General features: G+C 50.5%; 1 protein-coding gene across 3 annotated transcripts in view; it reads left to right on the plus strand.

The window, feature by feature from the left end:
- The window catches only part of NLGN3 (neuroligin 3), a 180,694-nt gene that overhangs the window by 67,433 nt on the left and 91,223 nt on the right, over positions 1–22,038 (plus strand). For all 3 annotated transcript variants that reach the window (XM_040334427.1, XM_040334428.1, XM_040334429.1), the window contains exon 2: positions 6,756–7,363. In XM_040334427.1, the coding sequence (XP_040190361.1) occupies positions 6,925–7,363 (439 nt within the window). In that variant the 5' untranslated portion in view covers positions 6,756–6,924. The remainder of the gene's footprint in view (positions 1–6,755; positions 7,364–22,038) is intronic.

The raw sequence follows: 22,038 nt of genomic DNA on the forward strand, positions 1-22,038 counted from the left end.
TTCTCGCCCTTCTCCGGGGGCGTCCTGCACCCATATGCCTCGGCCCCCCAGTTCCCCCCTCCCCAATTCTCGCCCTTCTCCGGGGGCGTCCTGCACCCATATGCCTCGGCCCCCCAGTTCCCCCCCTCCCCAATTCTCGCCCTTCTCCGGGGGCATCCTGCACCCATATGCCTCGGCCCCCCCTGTCCCCCCCCCCAATTCTCGCCCTTCTCCGGCGTCCTGCCCCCATATGCCTCGGCCCCCCAGTTCCCCCCTCCCCAATTCTCGCCCTTCTCCGGGGGCGTCCTGCACCCATATGCCTTGGCCCCCCCTGTTCCCCCCCCCAATTCTCGCCCTTCTCCGGCGTCCTGCCCCCATATGCCTCGGCCCCCCAGTTCCTTCCCCCCCAAATCTCGCCCTTCTCCGGCGTCCTGCCCCCATATGCCTCGGCCCCCCCAGTTCCCCCCCCCAATTCTCGCCCTTCTCCGGGGGCGTCCTGCCCCCATATGCCTCGGCCCCCCCAGTTCCCCCCCCCAATTCTCGCCCTTCTCCGGCGTCCTGCACCCATATGCCTCGGCCCCCCAGTTCCCCCCTCCCCAATTCTCGCCCTTCTCCGGGGGCGTCCTGCACCCATATGCCTCGGCCCCCCCTGTTCCCCCCCCAATTCTCGCCCTTCTCCGGCGTCCTGCACCCATATGCCTTGGCCCGCCCAGCTCTCCCTGCCCTTTCCTCCCCCCCCTTTCCACATCAATTTACATTCTGCTGTTGTGTCTCTTCTGTCACCGGCCTTAAAGTGACAGCGCCCGGCGCGCCCCCCCGAGTGAGGGAAGGTTGTGTCCCCGCACGGGGCATGCGCGCGGGGGGGGGCTGAATTCATTAGAAGCCTCTTATATACAAGACACGCGGGGTTGTCACCTCTGAAAATGTCACATTGGCTGCAAGAAATGTCTGCGATGAAGGACGCGATGTGAGGGCGGGAAGAGGAGATCACATGGGGGAGGGGAGGGGGGGGGGGGGGCGCCAGACAAGTCCTGAATATGAATCAGGACCATTATATAGAAAATATAGGAGAGGAGGAGGGGGGGTCTCCTTCATGGTGAGGGATCTGTGCGGAGAGAAAGGTGACCACATTTCCAAACTGCCATTCAGGGACACCCCCCCCCCTTCCTAAAAGAAGATAAAAAATTGTGACCCCCCCATAGTTTTCACTGGTTCATCCTGAGACCTGTAGTTCTTCACTAGTTTGGGGGGGGGGGGCACATCTTAAGCTCTGAGGGGTTCATGCTGGGACCTGTAGTTCTTCACTAGTTTGGGGGGGGGGGGCACATCTTAAGCTCTGAGGGGTTCATGCTTCACAGCTTCTGATTTATTTTTCTGATTTAATTATTTATTGCTACAAAGTTAAAGCCTAAAGCTGAAATGGAAGCAGACATAAAACAAAAGCCAATACAGTTATGTTTATTGATTATTTATTAATAGCATTTCACATAAATACTGAATGTGACCGGATATGAACCTCTTGTATCCTGTGTGCAGCGGAGCTCAGACTGGGGGAGGGGGAGGAGCCAGGAAAGGCAAATCGAACATCAGCTGAAGTATTAAAGGGGGACCAGGGCTTAGGGTGGGGTGTAGAGCTCCAGTGTTCACCAATGGAGAGCCAGGGCTTAGGGTGGGGTGCAGAGCTCAAGTGTTCACCAATGGAGAGCCAGGGCTTAGGGTGGGGTGTAGAGCTCCAGTGTTCACCAATGGGGAGTCAGAGCTTAGGGTGGGGTGTAGAGCTCAAGTGTTCACCAATGGGGAGTCAGGGCTTAGGGTGGGGTGTAGAGCTCCAGTGTTCACCAATGGGGAGTCAGGGCTTAGGGTGGGGTGTAGAGCTCCAGTGTTCACCAATGGGGAGTCAGGGCTTAGGGTGGGGTGTAGAGCTCCAGTGTTCACCAATGGAGAGCCAGGGCTTAGGGTGGGGTGTAGAGCTCCAGTGTTCACCAATGGGGAGTCAGGGCTTAGGGTGGGGTGTAGAGCTCCAGTGTTCACCAATGGGGAGAGCCAGGGCTTAAGGTGGGGTGTAGAGCTCCAGTGTTCACCAATGAGGAGCCAGGGCTTAGGGTGGGGTGTAGAGCTCCAGTGTTCACCAATGGGGAGTCAGGGCTTAGGGTGGGGTGTAGAGCTCAAGTGTTCACCAATGGAGATCCAGGGCTTAGGGTGGGGTGTAGAGCTCCAGTGTTCACCAATGGGGAGTCAGGGCTTAGGGTGGGGTGTAGAGCTCCAGTGTTCACCAATGGGGAATCAGGGCTTAGGGTGGGGTGTAGAGCTCCAGTGTTCACCAATGGGGAGTCAGGGCTTAGGGTGGGGTGTAGAGCTCCAGTGTTCACCAATGGGGAATCAGGGCTTAGGGTGGGGTGTAGAGCTCCAGTGTTCACCAATGGGGAGTCAGGGCTTAGGGTGGGGTGTAGAGCTCCAGTGTTCACCAATGGGGAGTCAGGGCTTAGGGTGGGGTGTAGAGCTCCAGTGTTCACCAATGGGGAGTCAGGGCTTAGGGTGGGGTGTAGAGCTCCAGTGTTCACCAATGGGGAGTCAGAGCTTAGGGTGGCGTGTAGAGCTCAAGTGTTCACCAATGGGGAGTCAGGGCTTAGGGTGGGGTGTAGAGCTCAAGTGTTCACCAATGAGGAGCCAGGGCTTAGGGTGGGGTGTAGAGCTCCAGTGTTCACCAATGGGGAGTCAGGGCTTAGGGTGGGGTGTAGAGCTCCAGTTTTCACCAATGGGGAGTCAGGGCTTAGGGTGAGGTGTAGAGCTCCAGTGTTCACCAATTGAGAGACAGGGCTTAGGGTGGGGTGTAGAGCTCCAGTTTTCACCAATGAGGAGCCAGAGCTTAGGGTGGGGTGTAGAGCTCCAGTGTTCACCAATGGAGAGCCAGGGCTTAGGGTGGGGTGTAGAGCTCCAGTGTTCTGCACAACCCCACAACTCAATCTTACTGAACACTTTTGGGATTAATTGGAACACCAATGGGGAGTCAGGGCTTAGGGTGGGGTGTAGAGCTCCAGTGTTCACCAATGGGGAGTCAGGGCTTAGGGTGGGGTGTAGAGCTCCAGTGTTCACCAATGGGGAGATCCAGGGCTTAGAGTGGGGTGTAGAGCTCAAGTGTTCACCAATGGAGAGCCAGGGCTTAGGGTGGGGTGTAGAGCTCAAGTGTTCACCAATGGAGAGCCAGGGCTTAGGGTGGGGTGTAGAGCTCCAGTGTTCACCAATGAGGAGCCAGGGCTTAGGGTGGGGTGTAGAGCTCCAGTGTTCACCAATGAGGAGCCAGGGCTTAGGGTGGGGTGTAGAGATCCAGTGTTCACCAATGAGGAGCCAGGCCTTAGGGTGGGGTGTAGAGCTCCAGTGTTCACCAATGGGGAGTCAGGGCTTAGGGTGGGGTGTAGAGCTCAAGTGTTCACCAATGGGGAGTCAGGGCTTAGGGTGGGGTGTAGAGCTCCAGTGTTTACCAATGGGGAGTCAGGGCTTAGGGTGGGGTGCAGAGCTCCAGTGTTCACCAATGGGGAATCAGGGCTTAGGGTGGGGTGTAGAGCTCCAGTGTTCACCAATTGGGAGTCAGGGCTTAGGGTGGGGTGTAGAGCTCCAGTGTTCACCAATGGGGAGTCAGGGCTTAGGGTGGGGTGTAGAGCTCCAGTGTTCACCAATGGGGAATCAGGGCTTAGGGTGGGGTGTAGAGCTCCAGTGTTCACCAATGGGGAGTCAGGGCTTAGGGTGGGTTGTAGAGCTCCAATGTTCACCAATGGGGAGTCAGGGCTTAGGGTGGGGTGTAGAGCTCCAGTGTTCACCAATGGGGAGTCAGGGCTTAGGGTGGGGTGTAGAGCTCCAGTGTTCACCAATGGGGAATCAGGGCTTAGGGTGGGGTGTAGAGCTCCAGTGTTCACCAATGAGGAGTCAGGGCTTAGGGTGGGGTGTAGAGCTCCAGTGTTCACCAATGGGGAGTCAGGGCTTAGGGTGGGGTGTAGAGCTCCAGTGTTCACCAATGGGGAGTCAGGGCTTAGGGTGGGGTGTAGAGCTCCAGTGTTCACCAATGGGGAGTCAGGGCTTAGGGTGAGGTGTAGAGCTCCTGTGTTCACCAATGGGGAGTCAGGGCTTAGGGTGGGGTGTAGTGCTCCAGTGTTCACCAATGAGGAGTCAGGGCTTAGGGTGGGGTGTAGAGCTCAATTATTCACCAATGGAGAGCCAGGGCTTAGGGTGGGGTGTAGAGCTCAATTATTCACCAATGAGGAGCCAGGGCTGGGTTTTATGGTGTCCAATGTGGGGACTGATGTGTATCTCAGGTCTTTTTATATCAGTACCCAACCTCACAGGTGGGCACACGTCCCACAGCCACCCTCTGTAATTTGGTGGAAAAACTTCCCAGAAGAGTGGAGGACGTTATATCTCCAAAGGAGGGCAACACAATATTAATGGTCATGGGGAGAGGGACATGAGGGAAGAGAACAACTCCATATAATTGGCCATGGGCGGAAAAGGGCAACTCCATATTAATGGCCCGGGGGGGGGGGGGGGGGGGGGAGAAGGGCAACTCCATATTAATGGCCATGGGGGGAGGAGGACAACTCCATATTAATGGTCATGGGGGGAGGAGGACAACTTCATATTAATGGTCATGGGGGGAGGAGGACAACTTCATATTAATGGCCATAGGGGGAGAAGGGAAAGTCCATATTGATAGCCATGGGGGGAGGAGGCAACTCCATATTAATGGCTATGGGGGGGGGGGGGGAGGACAACTCCATATTAATGGCTATGGGGGGGAGGACAACTCCATATTAATGGCCATAGGGGGAGAAGGGCAAGTCCATATTAATGGCCATAGGGGGAGAAGGGCAAGTCCATATTGATAGCCATGGGGGAGGAGGACAACTCCATATTAATGGCCATGGGGGGGAGGAGGACAATTCCATTATAATGGTCATGAGGGGAGGAGGCAACTTCATATTAATGGTCATGGGGGGAGGAGGCAACTCCATATTAATGGCCATGGGGGGAGAAGGACAACCCCATATTAATGGCCATGGGGGGAGGAGGACAACTCCATATTAATGGCCATGGGGGGAGGAGGCAACCTCCTCGGTTTCCTACTGTCAAAAAATCCGACACATTTAAAACCAATGGTGGCACCACGCCCCTCCCCTGTCATCGAAGACTTATCATTTTGGCGGCCGCAATAAGTATATATATATATGTTGTGGTTTGCGATTTCCCGGGAATATGGCTGAAGCTCATCCATAACCCCGGTGTTGTTGTTTTTTTGCAGTCGGCGGCCGGCTTTCTCACGAGCAGCTGGAGTTGTTTCTGAAGTGGTGGGAGGGGACATCATCCTCCTCCCTCGCCGCTTGCCGGTGTTTCTCAAAGACACTTAAAGTACCGTAGTTTGTCGCCATTCCATGAGTGTGCGCAATTTTAAAGCGTGACATGTTGGGTATCTATTTACTCGGCGTGACATCATCTTTCACATTTTACAAAAGAACTATTGGGCTAGATTCACGTAGCTGCGCCCATTCGTACTGCGGCGCAGCGTATCGTATTTACGCTGCGCCGCTGTAAGTTTGAGAGGCAAGTGCTGTATTCACAAAGCACTTGCCTCCTAACTTACGGCGGCGTAGCGTAAATGGGCCGGCGTAAGCCCGGGTAATTCAAATGTGGAAGGGGGGGGGCGTGTTTTATGCTAATGTGTGATGACTTGACGTGTTTTCCGAACGGCGCATGCGCCGTCCGTGTACATATCCCAGTGTGCATTGCTCCCAAGTACGCCGCAACGACGTATTGGTTTCGACGTGAACGTAAATTACGTCCAGACCTATTCACGAACGACTTATGCAAACGACGTAAAAAATAAAAATTTCGAAGCGGGAACGACATCCATACGTAACATTGGCTGCAGGAACAACCTGCAGGAACAACCTTACGCCGAAAAAGCCTAACGTAAACGACGTAAATAAATTGCGCCGGCCGTACGTACGTTTGTGAATCGGCGTATCTAGGTAATTTGCATATTCTCTAGCAGAAAGTGGTTAATTAGAATACTCGTGATCAAGGGGCGTGTCCCCCGAAGCCGCACACACAGCACATCTACAAAGATTCCTCCCCCTAAGTCCTCCGGCTCCCCCTAGATTGGATGTTTGGCGCCTTAGTATTGTGGGACGTAAGGTGTCCGATTGGATGGGAATCATGAGGGGGCGTGGCCAGGCCAGGTGCAATTGCGCCATTCCTGCCGGCAGCTTGGTCTTTTGCAGGAGCACCTGGGAGGCAAAGGAGGGTCCAACACTAGGGGATTTGATATACAGCTGAGAGGGGGGTCCGTTGGCGTTACGACTTTGCCTCCAGAGCTCCAGCCCGTCAACACGCTCACGGAACGGGAGGTATGCGCCCGCCTGTAACGGGAATACACAATAAAATACAGCGGTGAAAAAAAAAATGCGATTTACTTGCTTATGGTACAGACTACAAAGATAGGTTTGTCTTTCATATTTATGGCATGTGGGGTTTACAGAGTATAGAAGAAAGTCTCCCTGTAGCCGCACATCCGAACGATCTCATCAGTTAGTGGTGGGTGGCAACCTCAGTCTGGGCTCCAACCAGGCCACGTCCAACGCGTTTCGCTCCACTTAATCAGGGGGATCCCAAGGTTTACAACTACTTTACACTCTTCTAGGTGTGATGGTCAGGTGGCCACATATAGTGTATGTATGTCTGTATGTCATTATTTATTTTTCCTACTGACCTTACTCTTTCTTCTACAGGTCCTGTGGATGCCGGCTGTCCTGTCCATCTTGCTGCTCGTCTGCCGTGGCCTTAGACTTGGGAATACAGGATGTGACTGAAGTGTCGTGTGTAGGGGGGGACCCGGAATTGCTTCTACTCCCCCGGTGGTGCTTACATTCTGGATGTTAGAGCCGCACTTTCCATACCATGCATTTAGTTGGGCTCAGCGTGGTCCCCAGGAAGCTGAGTCTGGCCCTGTGGGTTCTAAGCGTGGCCGCCCGTGTACTCTTCTCTCATGCCCAGGTATACTCTCAGACTGTGAACACACACTACGGCAAGCTGCGTGGTATGAGGATGTCTTTACCCAACGACATCTTGGGCCCTGTGGATCAGTACCTGGGGGTGCCTTATGCCGCGCCCCCCGTGGGAGAGAAGCGTTTTCTTCCACCTGAACCCCCTCCCTCCTGGTCAGGCATAAGGAATGCCACACACTTCTCACCCGTGTGCCCACAGAACATACAAAACGCTGTGCCGGATATCATGATGCCGGTCTGGTTCACCTCAAACTTGGACACTGTGACCGGATACCTACAAGAGCAGAGCGAGGACTGCCTATATCTTAACATCTATGTTCCTACAGAGGATGGTGAGTAGCGAGGGGTACGGTAAGATCCCCTCGACAAACCTGGGATCTGAGCAGGGTTGCGTATTTGGTCCTCCAGTGTTTTTGTACACGGCATGGAGGTGGGGTGGGTGGGGTGTGCTTGCTGCATGCTGTGTGTCAGCAATAACGAGTGCTGGTCGCTATTCATGCCTTCGGCACTGTCTCTCCTCCCGTTCCTCAGTCCGTAGTATTTCTCTGCCCCCCCCCCAGCCAGAACTTCCTTGTGTTTTCCATCCCGTGGCCTCCATAGGAAATGTGTTTTCTTTTGTATGCTTCTCCCCAAGCCATCACTTTCTTGTACCCGACCATTTCTTGCCAGCGTTGACCCCCTTTTCCCAGCCTCACCCTTTAATTTGCCTTTTTTCTTACATATTTGATTTTCTATATCTTCACAGACATTTGGAAGTTTCATCTCTATTAAATATTTTTTACCAATTCCCAGTCATATTGTAACCCCTGAAACCTCCCCAATGGAACTGGCTCCCGGCAACAAGCTTAGTCCTGTCTCCAATTTTGGATTCAATTAAATACCTGTGTTTCATTTGCTTTCAATTTTCATCTTGTCAAATTAGTCTTTGTATGGTCAGTCACCCCACTCATTTGGCTACCATTGCTACGAAACTACAAACAGCTCTTCACACAACAGTTTGCATATATAATATATAAAAAAATGATTATGATTTTGGGGTTTTCCTTCTAGATCAGCTTTTCTCAACCAGGGTTCCTCCAGAGGTTGCTAGGGGCTCCTCCAGAGGTTGCTAGGGGTTCCTCCAGAGGTTGCTAGGGGTTCCTCCAGAGGTTGCTAGGGGCTCCTCCAGATGTTGCTAGGGGTTCCTCCAGAGGTTGCTAGGGGTTCCTCCAGAGGTTGCTAGGGGTTCCTCCAGAGGTTGCTAGGGGCTCCTCCAGAGGTTGCTAGGGGCTCCTCCAGAGGTTGCTAGGGGTTCCTCCAGAGGTTGCTAGGTGTTCCTCCAGAGGTTGCTAGGGGTTCCTCCAGAGGTTGCTAGGGGTTCCTCCAGAGGTTGCTAGGGGTTCCTTGAGCAAAGAGCACTTTCTGCCTCTCAAATAAGTTCCACCTGACACCAATGATTATTTTAGTTCTTTGTAAGGGGGTAATTCTTGCCAATGACCACAAGTGTAATGAGCATTCTGTCTCAACCGGGGTTCCATGGAACTCTAAGGTTCCTCCAGAGGTTGCTAGGGGTTCCTCCAGAGGTTGCTAGGGGTTCCTCCAGAGGTTGCTAGGGGTTCCTTGAGCAAAGAGCACTTTCTGCCTCTCAAATAAGTTCCCACTGACACCAATGATTATTTTAGTTCTCTGTAAGGGGGTAATTCTTCCCAATGACCACAAGTGTAATGAGCATTCTTCCTCAACCGGGGTTCCATGGAACTCTAGGGTTCCTCCAGAGGTTGCTAGGGGTTCCTTGAGCAATGGGCACCTTCTGCCCCTCAGATAAGTTCCAACTGAAACTAATAATCTTTTTAGCTATCTATATGAGGGGAATTATTATGACCACAAGTGTGAGGAGCTTTCTCCACCTTAACCATCACACTAATGCACAGTGAGCTGTAAACAAATTCATTTTTAGGAGGGGTCCCCCGAGACCAGAACATTATCTCAAGAGTTTCTCCTCATCAGGGCTGGACTGGGACAAAAATTTGGCCCTGGACTTCATCCAGACTGGCCCAATTCGACAGGTCTCTCCCACTGCGGCAGTGCAACTCCCGCACCCCCCCCCCCGGCCACCCAAGCCCCCTCTCCACCTTCACTAGCCGTTTTACTTTATTAGAGTAGAACGGCTGGTACTGGTCCTCTTATAGGCAGTACCAGTGGGGAAGCTAGACATTATTTCCCCCGGGGCAAAGAATCAGTTTGGTGCCCCCCCTTATGGGACAAGATTAGGCAGAAGTGAGAAACTCCCAGGCCATAGCTGTTGAGTCAGCTGTTTGTCCCCTCCCCCATGCTCCTCTGTCCCCCCCCCCTGCTCCTCTGGTCCTCCCCCTGCTTCTCTGTTCCCCCCAGGTGAGCTCTGGGGGCAGGGAGAGGAGGTGAGTGCTGCGGGAAGGGAGAGACAGAGGAGCGGAAGGGGGCGGCGGTCACTGAAGCCGGCCCACTGAGCCATCGGCCCACTGGGAAACTCCCTGTAGTCCCAATGCCCAGTCCATCCCTGCTCCTCATTAATAAGGATGACAAAGGCTGTTCTGGATTAGGGTTATTTAATCACTTCAATACCGGGCTTTAAAACCCACCTCCTTCCCGGGCCTATTCTGGCACTTCTTTCCTACATGTACAAATCATCATTCTTTTGCTAGAAAATTACTCAGAACCCCCAAACATTATATATGTTTTTTTAGCAGACAACCAAATGGCGGTCATTGCAACTTTTTATCTTGCACCGTATTTGCGCAATAATTTTTCAAACGGCTTTTTTTTGTAAAAAAAATGGTTTCATAAATTAAAAAATAACAAAACAGTAACGTTAGCCCATTTTTTTGGTAAAATATGAAAAATAAGGTTACGCCGAGTAAATAGATACCTAACATGTCATGCTTTAAAATTGCGTACACTCATGGAATGGCGCCAAACTTCGTTACTTAAAAATCTCCATAGGCGACACTTTAACATTTTTACAGGTTACCAGTTTAGAGATACAGAGGAGGTCTAGGGCTAGAATTGTTGCTGGCGCTCTAACGCACCTCACATGTGTGGTTTGAACGACGTTTACATGTGTGGGCGGGACTTACGTGTGCGTACGCTTCTGAGCGCGAGCTACCGGGGACAGGGGCATTTAAATTTTTTTATTATTATTATTTATTTTTTATTTTACTTATATATTTATTTTTTACACTTTTTTTTTACATTTTTTTTTTCAATCGCTTTTATTCCTATTACAAGGAATGTAAACATCCCTTGTAATAGGAATAGTGTGTGACAGGTCCTCTTTAAGGAGAGATGTGGGGTCAATAAGACCTCCCCCTCCCCCCACATCTCTCCTCCAGGCTGGAAAGAATGAGATCGTGAAAAAAAATTCACAGATCTCATTCAAACTAGCCGCAATTGCGGTTTGTTTACTTACGGGGACCCGGGCGTGACGTCATCACATCACGCCCGGGCCTCCGACGGTCATAGAGATGACTGGTGACCATCTGGTCACCAGTCATCTCTATGGCAAACATCCGGCGGACGGCGATCATCTCTCCGGGCCCCTGATGGCACGGGAGAGCCCGGAGAAGCACCGGATGGCGGCGGGAGGGGGGGATGTCCCCTCCCGCCGCCTGTAAGAACGATCTAGTGGCGGAACCGCCGCTATGATCGTTCTTACGGTGCGCAGGATCGCCACCGCTAAAAAATGATATCTCAATGATGCCTCTGGGTACAGGCATCATTGAGATATCCCCCCGCAAAGCCCAGGACGTCATATGACGTCCACCCGGGATAACAGGTCCCCGTTTTGGACGTCATGTGACGGCGTGCGGGTATTGAGTGGTTAAAGTGAAAAAATAGTTATAATACTTACCAGTCTGGTGGGTTTCAACTCTGATCCTCCCTCTCTTAGAAGAGCTAAAGCATCTTCAGGATCTGACACTTCTGAGGGGTGTTCCGTGCCCGCGTCTCCTGCCACGTGTTGTGGTTCCACCCGCTGGCAACTACATCAGTGCAGCTCTGCCTACAACAGCGACATTATGGGCTAGCAAAGGGGAACCGCAGTCCAAGTTGAGGGACATGGAATCCAACGCAACGGGAAGATCTTCCATAGTAACTCTTATTTGCTGGGTAACATTTCCATTATTTTTCACTCCGCACCTAACACCGGAGTCCTCTACAGCCCTGTGATGAGGTCAGTCCACAGAAGCCAATTGGCGGAAAGCATTTTTGGTAAATTTAGGACCACGAGACTTGTAAATACGATAACTCTTTCTTTTTTGGGTACAATTTAAAGAGTTGAATGGGTAGGAAGAATTTTTGGGTCAGGTGTTTATATACTTGTGGCCATATAAAGTATGATGTGCCCATTATTTTCACCTGATTTATTTTATTTTTATGAATTTTTTTGAGACATACCCGTCAGCTGAGCAAAACTGGGAACTACCGTATTTATCGGCGTATACCGCGCGCTGGCGTATAACGCGCACCCCAAGCTTAGAAGGGAAGTTTAAGAAAAAAAAAACATACATTTTGAATGCACGTCGGTGCAGCCTTGTCGGTGTCCGTCTGCTGTCTTGCCCGGCGTCCATCGGCGGCCTTGTCCGGCGTCCGTCTGCGGCCTTGCGCAGAGTCCATCCAGCCTTGTGGGTGTCCATCTGCGGCTTTGGAGGTCGGTGCAGCTTTGTCGGTGTCCGTCTGCTGTCTTGCCCGGCACCCATCGGCGGCCTTGTCCGGCGTCTGTCTGCGGCCTTGCGCAGAGTCCATCCAGCCTTGTGGGTGTCCATCTGCGGCTTTGGAGGTGTCCATCTTGCCCAAGGTTGCAGCATTGTGTATTTTTGAGTTTGGCGCCTCAGCCGAGCTGTACAGAGCCGGATTTCCTGTGTGTTCGGCTCCTCTCAGCTTCTCTCGGCTCCTCTCGGCTTCTCTCGGCTTCTCTCGCTGTCCTGCGGGCGGAGCCAAGCGTGGCCAAGCCTAGCCGAGTGCACAGTACACTCGGCTCGGTCTATGTCGGCGGCGCTCAGAGACGGCGTATAACGTGCACCCACGATTTTCCCCTGATTTTAAGGGGAAAAAAGTGCACGTTATACGCCGATAAATACGGTAGTTATTGGCCTAATGCTGCGTACAGACGATCGGACATTCCGAAAAGAAAACCTGTGGATTTTTTTCCGACGGAATGTTGTCTCAAAATTGTGTTGCATACACACGGTCACACAAATGTTGTCGAAAATTTTCGAACGTCAAGGACGCGGTGACGTACAAGACGTTCGACGAGCCGAGAAAATCGAAGTTCAATAGGCAGTGCGGCTCTTCTGCTTGATTCCGAGCATGCGTCGGAATTTTGTGCATAGGAATTGCATACAGACGATCGGAATTTCCAACAAGAACTTTTCCCGTCTGAAAAATTTGAGAACCAGCTCTTCAAAATTTGTGCTGTCGGAAATTCTGACAGAAAAAAATGTCGGGTGGGGCCTACACACGGTCGGAATTTCCGACCAAAAGCTCACATGGGACTTTTCTTGTCGGAATTTCCGTGTGTATGCGGCATTAGAGTTGTAAAATTGCAGGTTCTATCAATCAGTCCTAGGACGGGGTATTTACCTTTAGTAAATATTTCTGGAGAAGTGAATTCTCTTCTTGTCGCCTCCATACACACAGATCTAATCACCATGAATTACTGTATATACAGAGGCGGCTCGAGGCTTTGTGAGGCCCTTAGGCAAAACCTGACATGGGGCCCCCCTCACACCCAGGATGGGAAAAATATTTCAAGGACAAGAGCCTCTTCCCCACAACCCTGGCTGGTGGTTGTGGGGGGTCTGTGGGCGAGGGGCTTATTGGAATCTAGAACCCCCCTTTAACAAGGCGGCCCCCAGATCCTGTTCTTTAATAACTAAGGGGCGGGGGCCACCTGGTGATGTCACCCCTTGTGACGTCATTGACTGAGGGCATGCTGGGTCATTGACGTCACAAGGGGTGGTGTCACCGATATTCACTGGTTGTTAGGGACGCTGGCGGCCCCCCGCTCCTAAGTCAGGGCTCTTAACTCTGCCTGAGCACAGCAGCGTTAAGGTCCCCTGTCCCTCAAAACTGGGGTAATGCATTGGGCAAGTTAGGCGGCCGCGAGGCCCCTGTGAGTTCGAGGCCTTAGCCTTAGGCCCTAACTAAAGAGTCGCCTCTGTGTATATATATATATTTGTTGCTCCTTCCTGATATGGCATGCTTACTATACGATTATGATTGCATTGGTAGCCATCTATTCCATTCCAGCCTTCTCCTTTCTTTAATGCTGTATTCCTTTTATTCATTTATGGATTTATGGATTCATTTATGGATCACCTCTCATTCCATTCTTTATCTCTTTTTTATTTGTTATTCTGATATATTCTTACATTTCAAACCAACCTTATACTATTTGCATTCTCCTTTTATCCCAATAGATAGACCCCCCCCCCCCCCCCCCCCCCCAGATGAGAAATCCACCAACAAGTCACGGAGCTTCATAAATCCCTTTCATGCCTTATTTATGACATTTGGTGTTTACAAGTGAAAATCCGTATTTTTTGCCAGAAAATTACTTAGAACCCCCAAACATTATATATATATATTTTTTTTTAGCATAGAATCTAGAGAATAAAATGGCGATTGTTGCAATATTTTATGTCACGCGGTATTTGTGCGGCGGTGTTTCAAATGCAACTTTTTGGGAAAAATTAACTTTCATGAATTAAAAAAAAAATGAAAAAGTAAAGTTAGCCCAATTTTCTTGCATAATGTGAAAGATGATGTTACGCCGAGTAAATAGATACCAAGCATGTCACGCTTTATAATCGCACGCACTCGTGGAATGGCGACAAACTACGGTACCTAAAAATCTCCATAGGCGAAGCTTTAAACTTTTTTTATGATTACCAGGTTAGAGTTACAGAGGAGGTCTAGTGCTAGAATTTTTGCTCTCGCTCCGACGATCGCGGCGATACCTCACATGTGTGATTTAAACACCGTTTTCATATGCGGGCGCGACTTCCGTATGCGTTTTCTTTGTTGCGCAAGCTCGCGGGGACGGGGGCGCTTTAAAATTTTTATTTTATTTTCTTATTTATTTTATTTATTTTTATAATATTACATTTTTTTTTATTTTTTTTTTACATTTTGATCACTTTTATTGCTGTCACAAGGAATGTAAACATCCCTTGTGACAGTAATAGGTGGTGACAGGTACTCTTTATGGAGGGATCCCTCCTTTGCACTTCAAAGTATTCAGATCGCCGAAAAAACGGCGATTCTGAATACTGTGTACTTTTTTAAATCCGGCGCCATTTGCAGCCGAGAAACCCGGGAAGTGACGTCACGACGTCGCTTCCGTGTTTACATTGCGGAGACTGAATCAAAGCCGTTTACGGGACTCTGGAGGCGCCGGATCGAGGATCGGGTCTCCCGGTGGGAGACCCGGTTGGAGCGGCGAGAGGCGGCGGGAGGGGGGGGGGATGTCCCCTCCCGCTCCTCCGGCATTATGTCTGGATAGCCAATCACCCGCTCTAAACAACGGTACCGGCAGCTGCAGGCATCATCCCGGTATAACTCCCGAAAGCCGAGGACGCATACATGCGTACGCTCGGCGCGAAAGGGTTAAAGACATATTACCACTCAGATAAAGCGTGTGCCTGGCAGTGCAATGGAAATAACCATTTCATTTTACAGTGGGGGAAAAAGTATGTGACCCCCTGCTGATTTTGTACGTTTGCCCCACTGACAAAGAAACGATCGCTCTCTATAATTTTATTGGTCGGATAGTTATAACAGTGAGAGACGGAATTTCAAGAAAAATCTCCAGAAAACGCATTTCATGAAAGTTATCAATTGATTTGCATTGTAACGAGTGAAATAAGTATGTGAACCCCTCACAGAACATGACTTATGCCGCGTACACACAGACAAGAAAACCATGGATTATTTTTTCCGATGGAATTTTGGCTCAAACTCGTGTTGCATACACACAGTCACACCGAATTCCGACCGTCAAGAACGCCGGTGACACACAACACCACGACGAGCTGAGAAAAAAGTTCGATGCTCCCGAGCATGTGTCGACTCGATTCTGAGCATGCGTAGGATTTTTTGCGAATTGCGTACAGACAATCGGAATTTACGACAAGAACTTTTCCCGTCTGAAAATTTGAGAACCAGCTCTCAAATTATTCTTGGTGGAAACTCAGACGGAAAAATTCTGTTGGAGCCTACACACGGTCCGAATTTCCAACCAAAAGCTCACATCGGGCTTTTCTTGACGGAATTTCCGATCGTGTGTCCGCGGCATTAGTAGTTGGTGGAGAATCCCTTGTTGGCGATCAGAGTTCAGACGTTTCTTGGAGTTGGCCTCCAGGTTCTCACACATCTCAGGAGGGATTTTGTCCTCTCCAAGTCATTAAGGTTTCCAGGCTGATGTTTGGTAACTCGGACCTTCAGCTCCCTCTACATATTTTCTATGGGATTAAGGTCTGGAGACTGGCTAGGCCACTCCAGGAACTTAATGTGCTTCTTCTTGAGCCCCTCCTTTGTTGTCTTGGCCATGTGTTTTGAGTCATTGTCATGCTGGAATACTCATCCATGACCCATTTTCAATGCCCTGGCTGAGGGAAGGAGGTTCTCATCCAAGATTTGATAGTCCATGGCTCCATCCATTGTCCCTTTGATGTGGTGAAGTTGTCCTGTTCCCTTAGCAGAAAAACACCCCCAAAGCATAATGTTTCCCCCTCCGTGTATGACGGTGGGGGAGGGTGTCCTCCATGTATGACGGTGGGGGAGGGTGTCCTCCATGTATGACGGTGGGGGGATGGTGTTCTCCATGTATGACGGTGGGGGGGATGGTGTTCTCCATGGATGACGGTGGGGGATGGTGTTCTCCATGTATGACGGTGGGGGGGATGGTGTTCTCCATGTATGACGGTGGAGGGGATGGTGTTCTCCATGTATGACGGTGGGGGGGATGGTGTTCTCCATGTATGATGGTGGAGGGGATGGTGTTCTCCATGTATGACGGTGGGGGGGATGGTGTTCTCCATGTATGACGGTGGAGGGGATGGTGTTCTCCATGGATGATGTGGGGGATGGTGTTCTTGGGGTCATAGGCAGCATTCCTCCTCCTCCTCCAAACACAGTGAGTTGAGTTGATGCCAAAGATTTCGATTTTGGTCTCCTCTGACCACAACCCCTCCCCCCAGTTCTTCTCTGAATAAGTCAGATGTTCATTATCAGACATCAGACTGGCTGTACATGTGATTTCCTGAGCAGGGGGACCTTGCGGGGGCTGCAGGATTTCAGTCCTTCCCGGTGTAGTGTGTTACCGATTGTTTTCTTGGTGACGATGGTCCCAACTGAGATCAGTGACAAGATTCTCCCGTGTAGTTCTGGGGGGATTCCTCGCCCTTCTCATGATCATTGAACCTCCACGAGGTGAGATCTTGTATGGAGCCCCAGACTGAGTAGAGTTGTCACCTCATCCCTTTAAACCCGAAACACCTCTTTTTCTTCATTAATGTTTTGTTAGTTCAATATCCCCACCTCTTTGAGGACCAAAGAATTCAAGTGGGGGGAGAATGTAGCCACGAAGTACACAGGTTCTGAGGCTAATTATGGTGGAGATTAAACTCACTTGGTGCCTCATCTGCATTAAATCAGAACCTGTGTACTTCATGTGTGATCGGGGTTTATAGGAATGAGGTGACAACCCCTAAGAGGAGAGGAGAGGGACCGTTATTTTGTGTTTCCTCCATTAGTGAATAATCCCACCAGCTGTTGTCTCCTCCCACCAAGCTGCTTGGCGAGGGTCTTGTAGCCCATTTCAGGCTTGTGTAGATCTCCGATCTTCTCCCCGACATCCTTGTACTGATCTTTGGTCTTGGCCATGGTGGAGAGATTGGAATCTGATTGGTTGCTTCTGTGGACAGGTGTCTTCTATACAGGTAACAAGCTGAGATTAGGAGAGTACTCCATTTAAGAGAGAGTCTCCTAATCTCAGCTTGTTACCTGTATAGAAGACACCTGGGAGCCAGAAATCTTGCTGATTGATCGGGGTTCACATACTTATTTCTGAAATGTGTTTTTCTGGATATTTTTGTTATTTTGTCTCTCCCTGTTATAATAAACCGATCGATGAAATTATAGAGACCGATCGTTTCTTTGTCACAAAATCAGCAGCCGATCGAATACTCCCCCCCCCCTCCCTGTATGTGGGGGGTTATGAGGGAACCTTGTATGTGACGTTCAGCACTCACCTTTGTTTCTGTTGCCTGGAGTAGTCATTATCATCGGGGGAGGGGGAGTTCTGCTTCTCTTAGTTGGGATAAATATGTTAAAAATGTTACAATAATTATATAATTGGTGCCATATGTTCTGTTCACATATAATAAGATACAAATGCGATTGAACGTTCGCCAACATTTCTAAATAAAGAACAAGCTCAGAGATAGCGAGAAAAACACCTTCCATGAATCTTCGGAAATAACTTGCCGTTGACTTCAGTTGACAAGGACACTCCCGTCTTAAAGCCCAACTCCGGGCAGGAATAAAACCATCCCCTGCAGTGGGGGTCGTGCTCACAGGGGCTAATAGATCAGGGGCAGGGCCGTTTGAAGGAGTTTGGGGGCCCCAAGCAAAATGGACATGGAGGCCCCCAAACCCCATCAGAGTCCCCCCACAGCAGGTGTCCCCATCAGAGTCCCCCCCACAGCAAGGTGTGTCCCCATCAGAGTCCCCCCCACAGCAAGTGGTGTCCCCATCAGAGTCCCCCCCACAGCAAGTGGTGTCCCCATCAGAGTCCGCCCCACAGCAGGTGTCCCCATCAGAGTCCCCCCCACAGCAAGTGGTGTCCCCATCAGAGTCCCCCCCACAGCAGGTGTCCCCATCAGAGTCCCCCCCACAGCAGGTGTCCCCAGCAGAGTTGGGGATGAGTGGCTGTGCTGGTGGGGGGGTGGAATGAGCGTCACTGGTGGGGGGGTGAGTGTTAGTGGTGGGGGGATGAGTGTTAGTGGTGGGGGGGTAGGGATGAGTGGCATTGGTGGGGGGGTAGGGATGAGTGGCAGTGGTGGGGGGGTAGGAATGAGTGTCAGTGGTGGGGGGGTAGCAATGAGTGTCAGTGGTGGGGGGTAGGAATGAGTGTCAGTGGTGGGGGGGGTAGGAATGAGTGTCAGTGGTGGGGGGGTAGGAATGAGTGTCAGTGGTGGGGGGGTAGGAATGAGTGTCAGTGGTGGGGGGGGTAGGAATGAGTGTCAGTGGTGGGGGGGTAGGAATGAGTGTCAGTGGTGGGGGGGTAGGAATGAGTGTCAGTGGTGGGGGGGTAGGAATGAGTGTCAGTGGTGGTGGGGGGGTAGGAATGAGTGTCAGTGGTTGGGGGTAGGAATGAGTGGCTGTGCTGGTGGGATGAGTGTCAGTGGTGCCCATCAATTGTCGCCACTGTGCCCATCAAACGCAGCCACTGTGCCATAAAATTGTCGCCACTGTGCCATGCCATCAAACGCAGCCACTGTGCCCATCAATTGTCGCCATGCCAAACGCAGCCACTGTGCCCATCGAATGTCGCCAGACTGCCCCAAAATACCGCCAGATTCCCCCCCCCCCGCCCAGCACTTACCTTTCTCGGTCAGCCATCCTCCTCCACGATCCCTCTTTGTTTTCTCCCGCCCTCGATGTCACTTCAGCCAATCAGGTTACCGGTAAGCAGATCCGGTGAACCTGATTGGCTGAGACGCGTGTCAGTGTTAACCAGGGAACGCACACCCCGTGTGTCCTCTGGTTAACTATTTGGCAGGCGATTACAGCCCTCAGGCTCTGATAGCCGCTGGCCCTCATAGACACTTTCACAGCCAACCAGCTGCCGTTATTCAGATGGCCGGCGCTCGCCAGGGGGCGGCAGCTGTGACAATACATAGATCCATGCATTGCACAAATCTATGTATTGTTTTCAGTGGCGGTGCGGGAGAGAGAGGGGGCGGAGCTCCTGCGCCCTCTATGGACGCACCGCCACTGGGTCTGACCTTTTTCCTGGCGAGGTACGACGTCGTCGTTACAGAGAAATCTGCTTTTTCTAGTCTTACCGGAACAGCAAAGGTCAGTGGAGGAAAGGAAAAGGTCATTATGAAAAGATACGGGCCTGCTGCTCAAAGTGATATATCGTGAGACACATAAATTCAAAAAATATTTACACACAACCTGAAAAGACGCGATTGTGGAAGTATTTGCCCGCCTTTAGAAATCCCTAACCACTGAAGCCCCGGACCTTTAGGCAGCTAAAGGACCCGGCCAGGTTTTGCGATTCGGCACTGCGTCGCTTTAACAGACAATTGCGCGGTCGTGCGACGTGGCTCCCAAACAAAATTGGCGTCCTTTTTTCCCCACAAATAGAGCTTTCTTTTGGTGGTATTTGATCACCTCTGCGGTTTTTATTTTTTGCGCTATAAACAAAAATAGAGCGACAATTTTGAAAAAAATTCAATATTTTTTACTTTTTTCTATAATAAATATCCCCCAAAAAATATATATAAAAAACTTTTTTCCCTCAGTTTAGTCCGATACGTATTCTTCTACATGTTTTTGGTAATAAAAAAAATCGCAATAAGCATTTATCGATTGGTTTGCGCAAAATTTATAGCGTTTACAAAATAGGGGATAGTTTTATTGCATTTTTATAAAAAAAATTTTTTACTAGTAATGGCGGCGATCAGCGATTTTTTTCGTGACTGCGACATTATGGCGGACACTTCGGACAATTTTGACAAATTTTTGGGACCATTGTCATTTTCACAGCAAAAAATGCATTTAAATTGCACTGATTACTGTGAAAAGGACAGTTGCAGTTTGGGAGTTAACCACTAGGGGGTGCTGTAGGGGGTTATGTATGACCTAATATGTGTTTCTAACTGTAGGGGGGTGTGGCTGTAGGTGTGACGTCATCAATTGTGTCTCCCTATAAAAGGGAACACACGATCGATGACGCCGCCACAGTGAAGAACGGGGAAGCCGTGTTTACACACGCCTCTCCCCGTTCTCCAGCTCCGGGGAGCGATCGCGGGACTCCAGCGGCGATCGGGTACGCGTGTCCCCCGGCCGTGGTCACGGAGCTTCGGACCGGGTCCGGCGCGCTCGCGTGCGACCCCACGGCTGAGCTTAAAGAGCCACGTACAGGTACGTGGATGTGCCCAGCCGTGCCATTCTGCCGAGGTATATCGGCGTGAAGGGATCCTTAAGTGGTTAAGGACCGAGCCTCTTTCTGAGATTTGTTGTTAAAAAGATTTTTTTTTTGCTAGAAAATCACTCAGAACCCCCAAACATTATGCAGTAAATCCTCGGGTTCCGAGAATAATTTGTTCCAGAAACATGCTTGTAATCCAAAGCGCTTGTATATCAAAGCATTTTTTTTTTTTACAGGGTATAAAAGAGAAGAGAGGCGCAATAAGTTGCTAAATGTTGTCCCTTCATTAAATGTAACATGTACCATATTGCTACACTTAGAGGAGGAGCCTCTCTTCTCTTTTATACTCAGCAGTGGCATGACGCTGCTCTTATATCAAGACATCGCTTGTATATCAAGACATCGCTTGTATATCAAGGAAAACATTTATTAAAACATGTTGCTTGTCTTGCAAAACGCTCTCAAACCAAGTTACTCTCAAACCAAGGTTTTACTGTACATTTATTTATTTCTAACACCCTAGATCAGGGATACGCAAATAGCGGCCCTCCAGCTGTTGCAGAACTACAAGTTTCAAGTCCCATGAGGCATAGCAAGATCCTGACACCCACCAGCATGACACCCAGAGGCAGAGGCATGATGGGACTTGTAGTTTTGAAACAGCTGGAGGTCCGCTAATTGCATATCCCTGCCCTAGAGAATAAAATGGCGGTCGTTGCAATACTTTATGTCACACCGTATTTGCGCAGCGGTCTTACAAGCGCACTTTTTTTAAAAAAAAATACACTTTTTTGAATAAAAAAATAAGACAACAGCAAAGTCAGCCCAATTTTTTTTCATATTGTGAAAGATAATGTTACGCCGAGTAAATCGATACCCAACATGTCAGGCTTCAAAAAATTGCGTCCGCTTGTGGAATGGCGACTTTTACCATTAAAAATCTCGATAGGCGACGTTGAAAAAATTCTACAGGTTGCATGTTTTGAGTTACAGAGGAAGTCTAGGGCTAGAATTATCGCTCTCGCTCTAACGATCGCGGCGACACCTCACATGTGTGGTTTGAACACTGGTTTAATATCTGGGCGCTGCTCACGTATGCGTTCGCTTCTGCGCGTGAGCTCGGTGGGACGGGCCGCTTTAAATTTGAAAAAATTACAACAAGAAAATGTCCATTTAAGAAGCATGGGGGGGAGGTGATGTTTTGACGCCGCTTCCGCCCTGCTATGCTATGGAGACGGGTGGGGGCGGCCATCTTGCCCTCACTCGTATCCCAGCCGAGCAGGGGACAGGACCCCGATCCCCTCCGCCGCTGCCGACGGCTCCAGTAAGCGGCGGAGAGCAGCGGGAGGGGGGGGCCCTCTCCCGCCGCCGATAACGGTGATCTGGCGGGGAATCCACCGCGGAGACCACCGCTATCGTTTACAGGACCGCTCACTGAAAAGTTGGATATCTCAGTTTTTTATCCATCTTTAAAAAAATGACGTATATAAACAGGGGGCGGTCCTTAAGTGGTTAACGTTGGCTTGTAAATTATCATCTTAACTTGGGACTCACTGTTGTGCTCAGGCCCGGATTTACTCCCTTTGCCGCCCCAAGGCCGGGTCCTTCAATAACGCCCCCCCCCCCCCCCCGCCAAAAAAAACTGAAAGTCCCCCAACCCGTGTCCAACATTGCCGCCTCACCGTGCCCATCATTGCAGCCTTACCATGCCCTCATTGCAGCCCCGTTCACCATCATTACAGCCCCCCCCAGTACAGCCCCCCTCACCATTATTGCAGCCCCTCTCACCATCATTGCAGCCTTACTGTGCCCTCATTGCAGCCCCGC

The sequence above is a fragment of the Rana temporaria genome, assembly GCF_905171775.1.
Source record: "Rana temporaria chromosome 9 unlocalized genomic scaffold, aRanTem1.1 chr9d, whole genome shotgun sequence".
Classification (NCBI taxonomy): domain Eukaryota; kingdom Metazoa; phylum Chordata; class Amphibia; order Anura; family Ranidae; genus Rana; species Rana temporaria.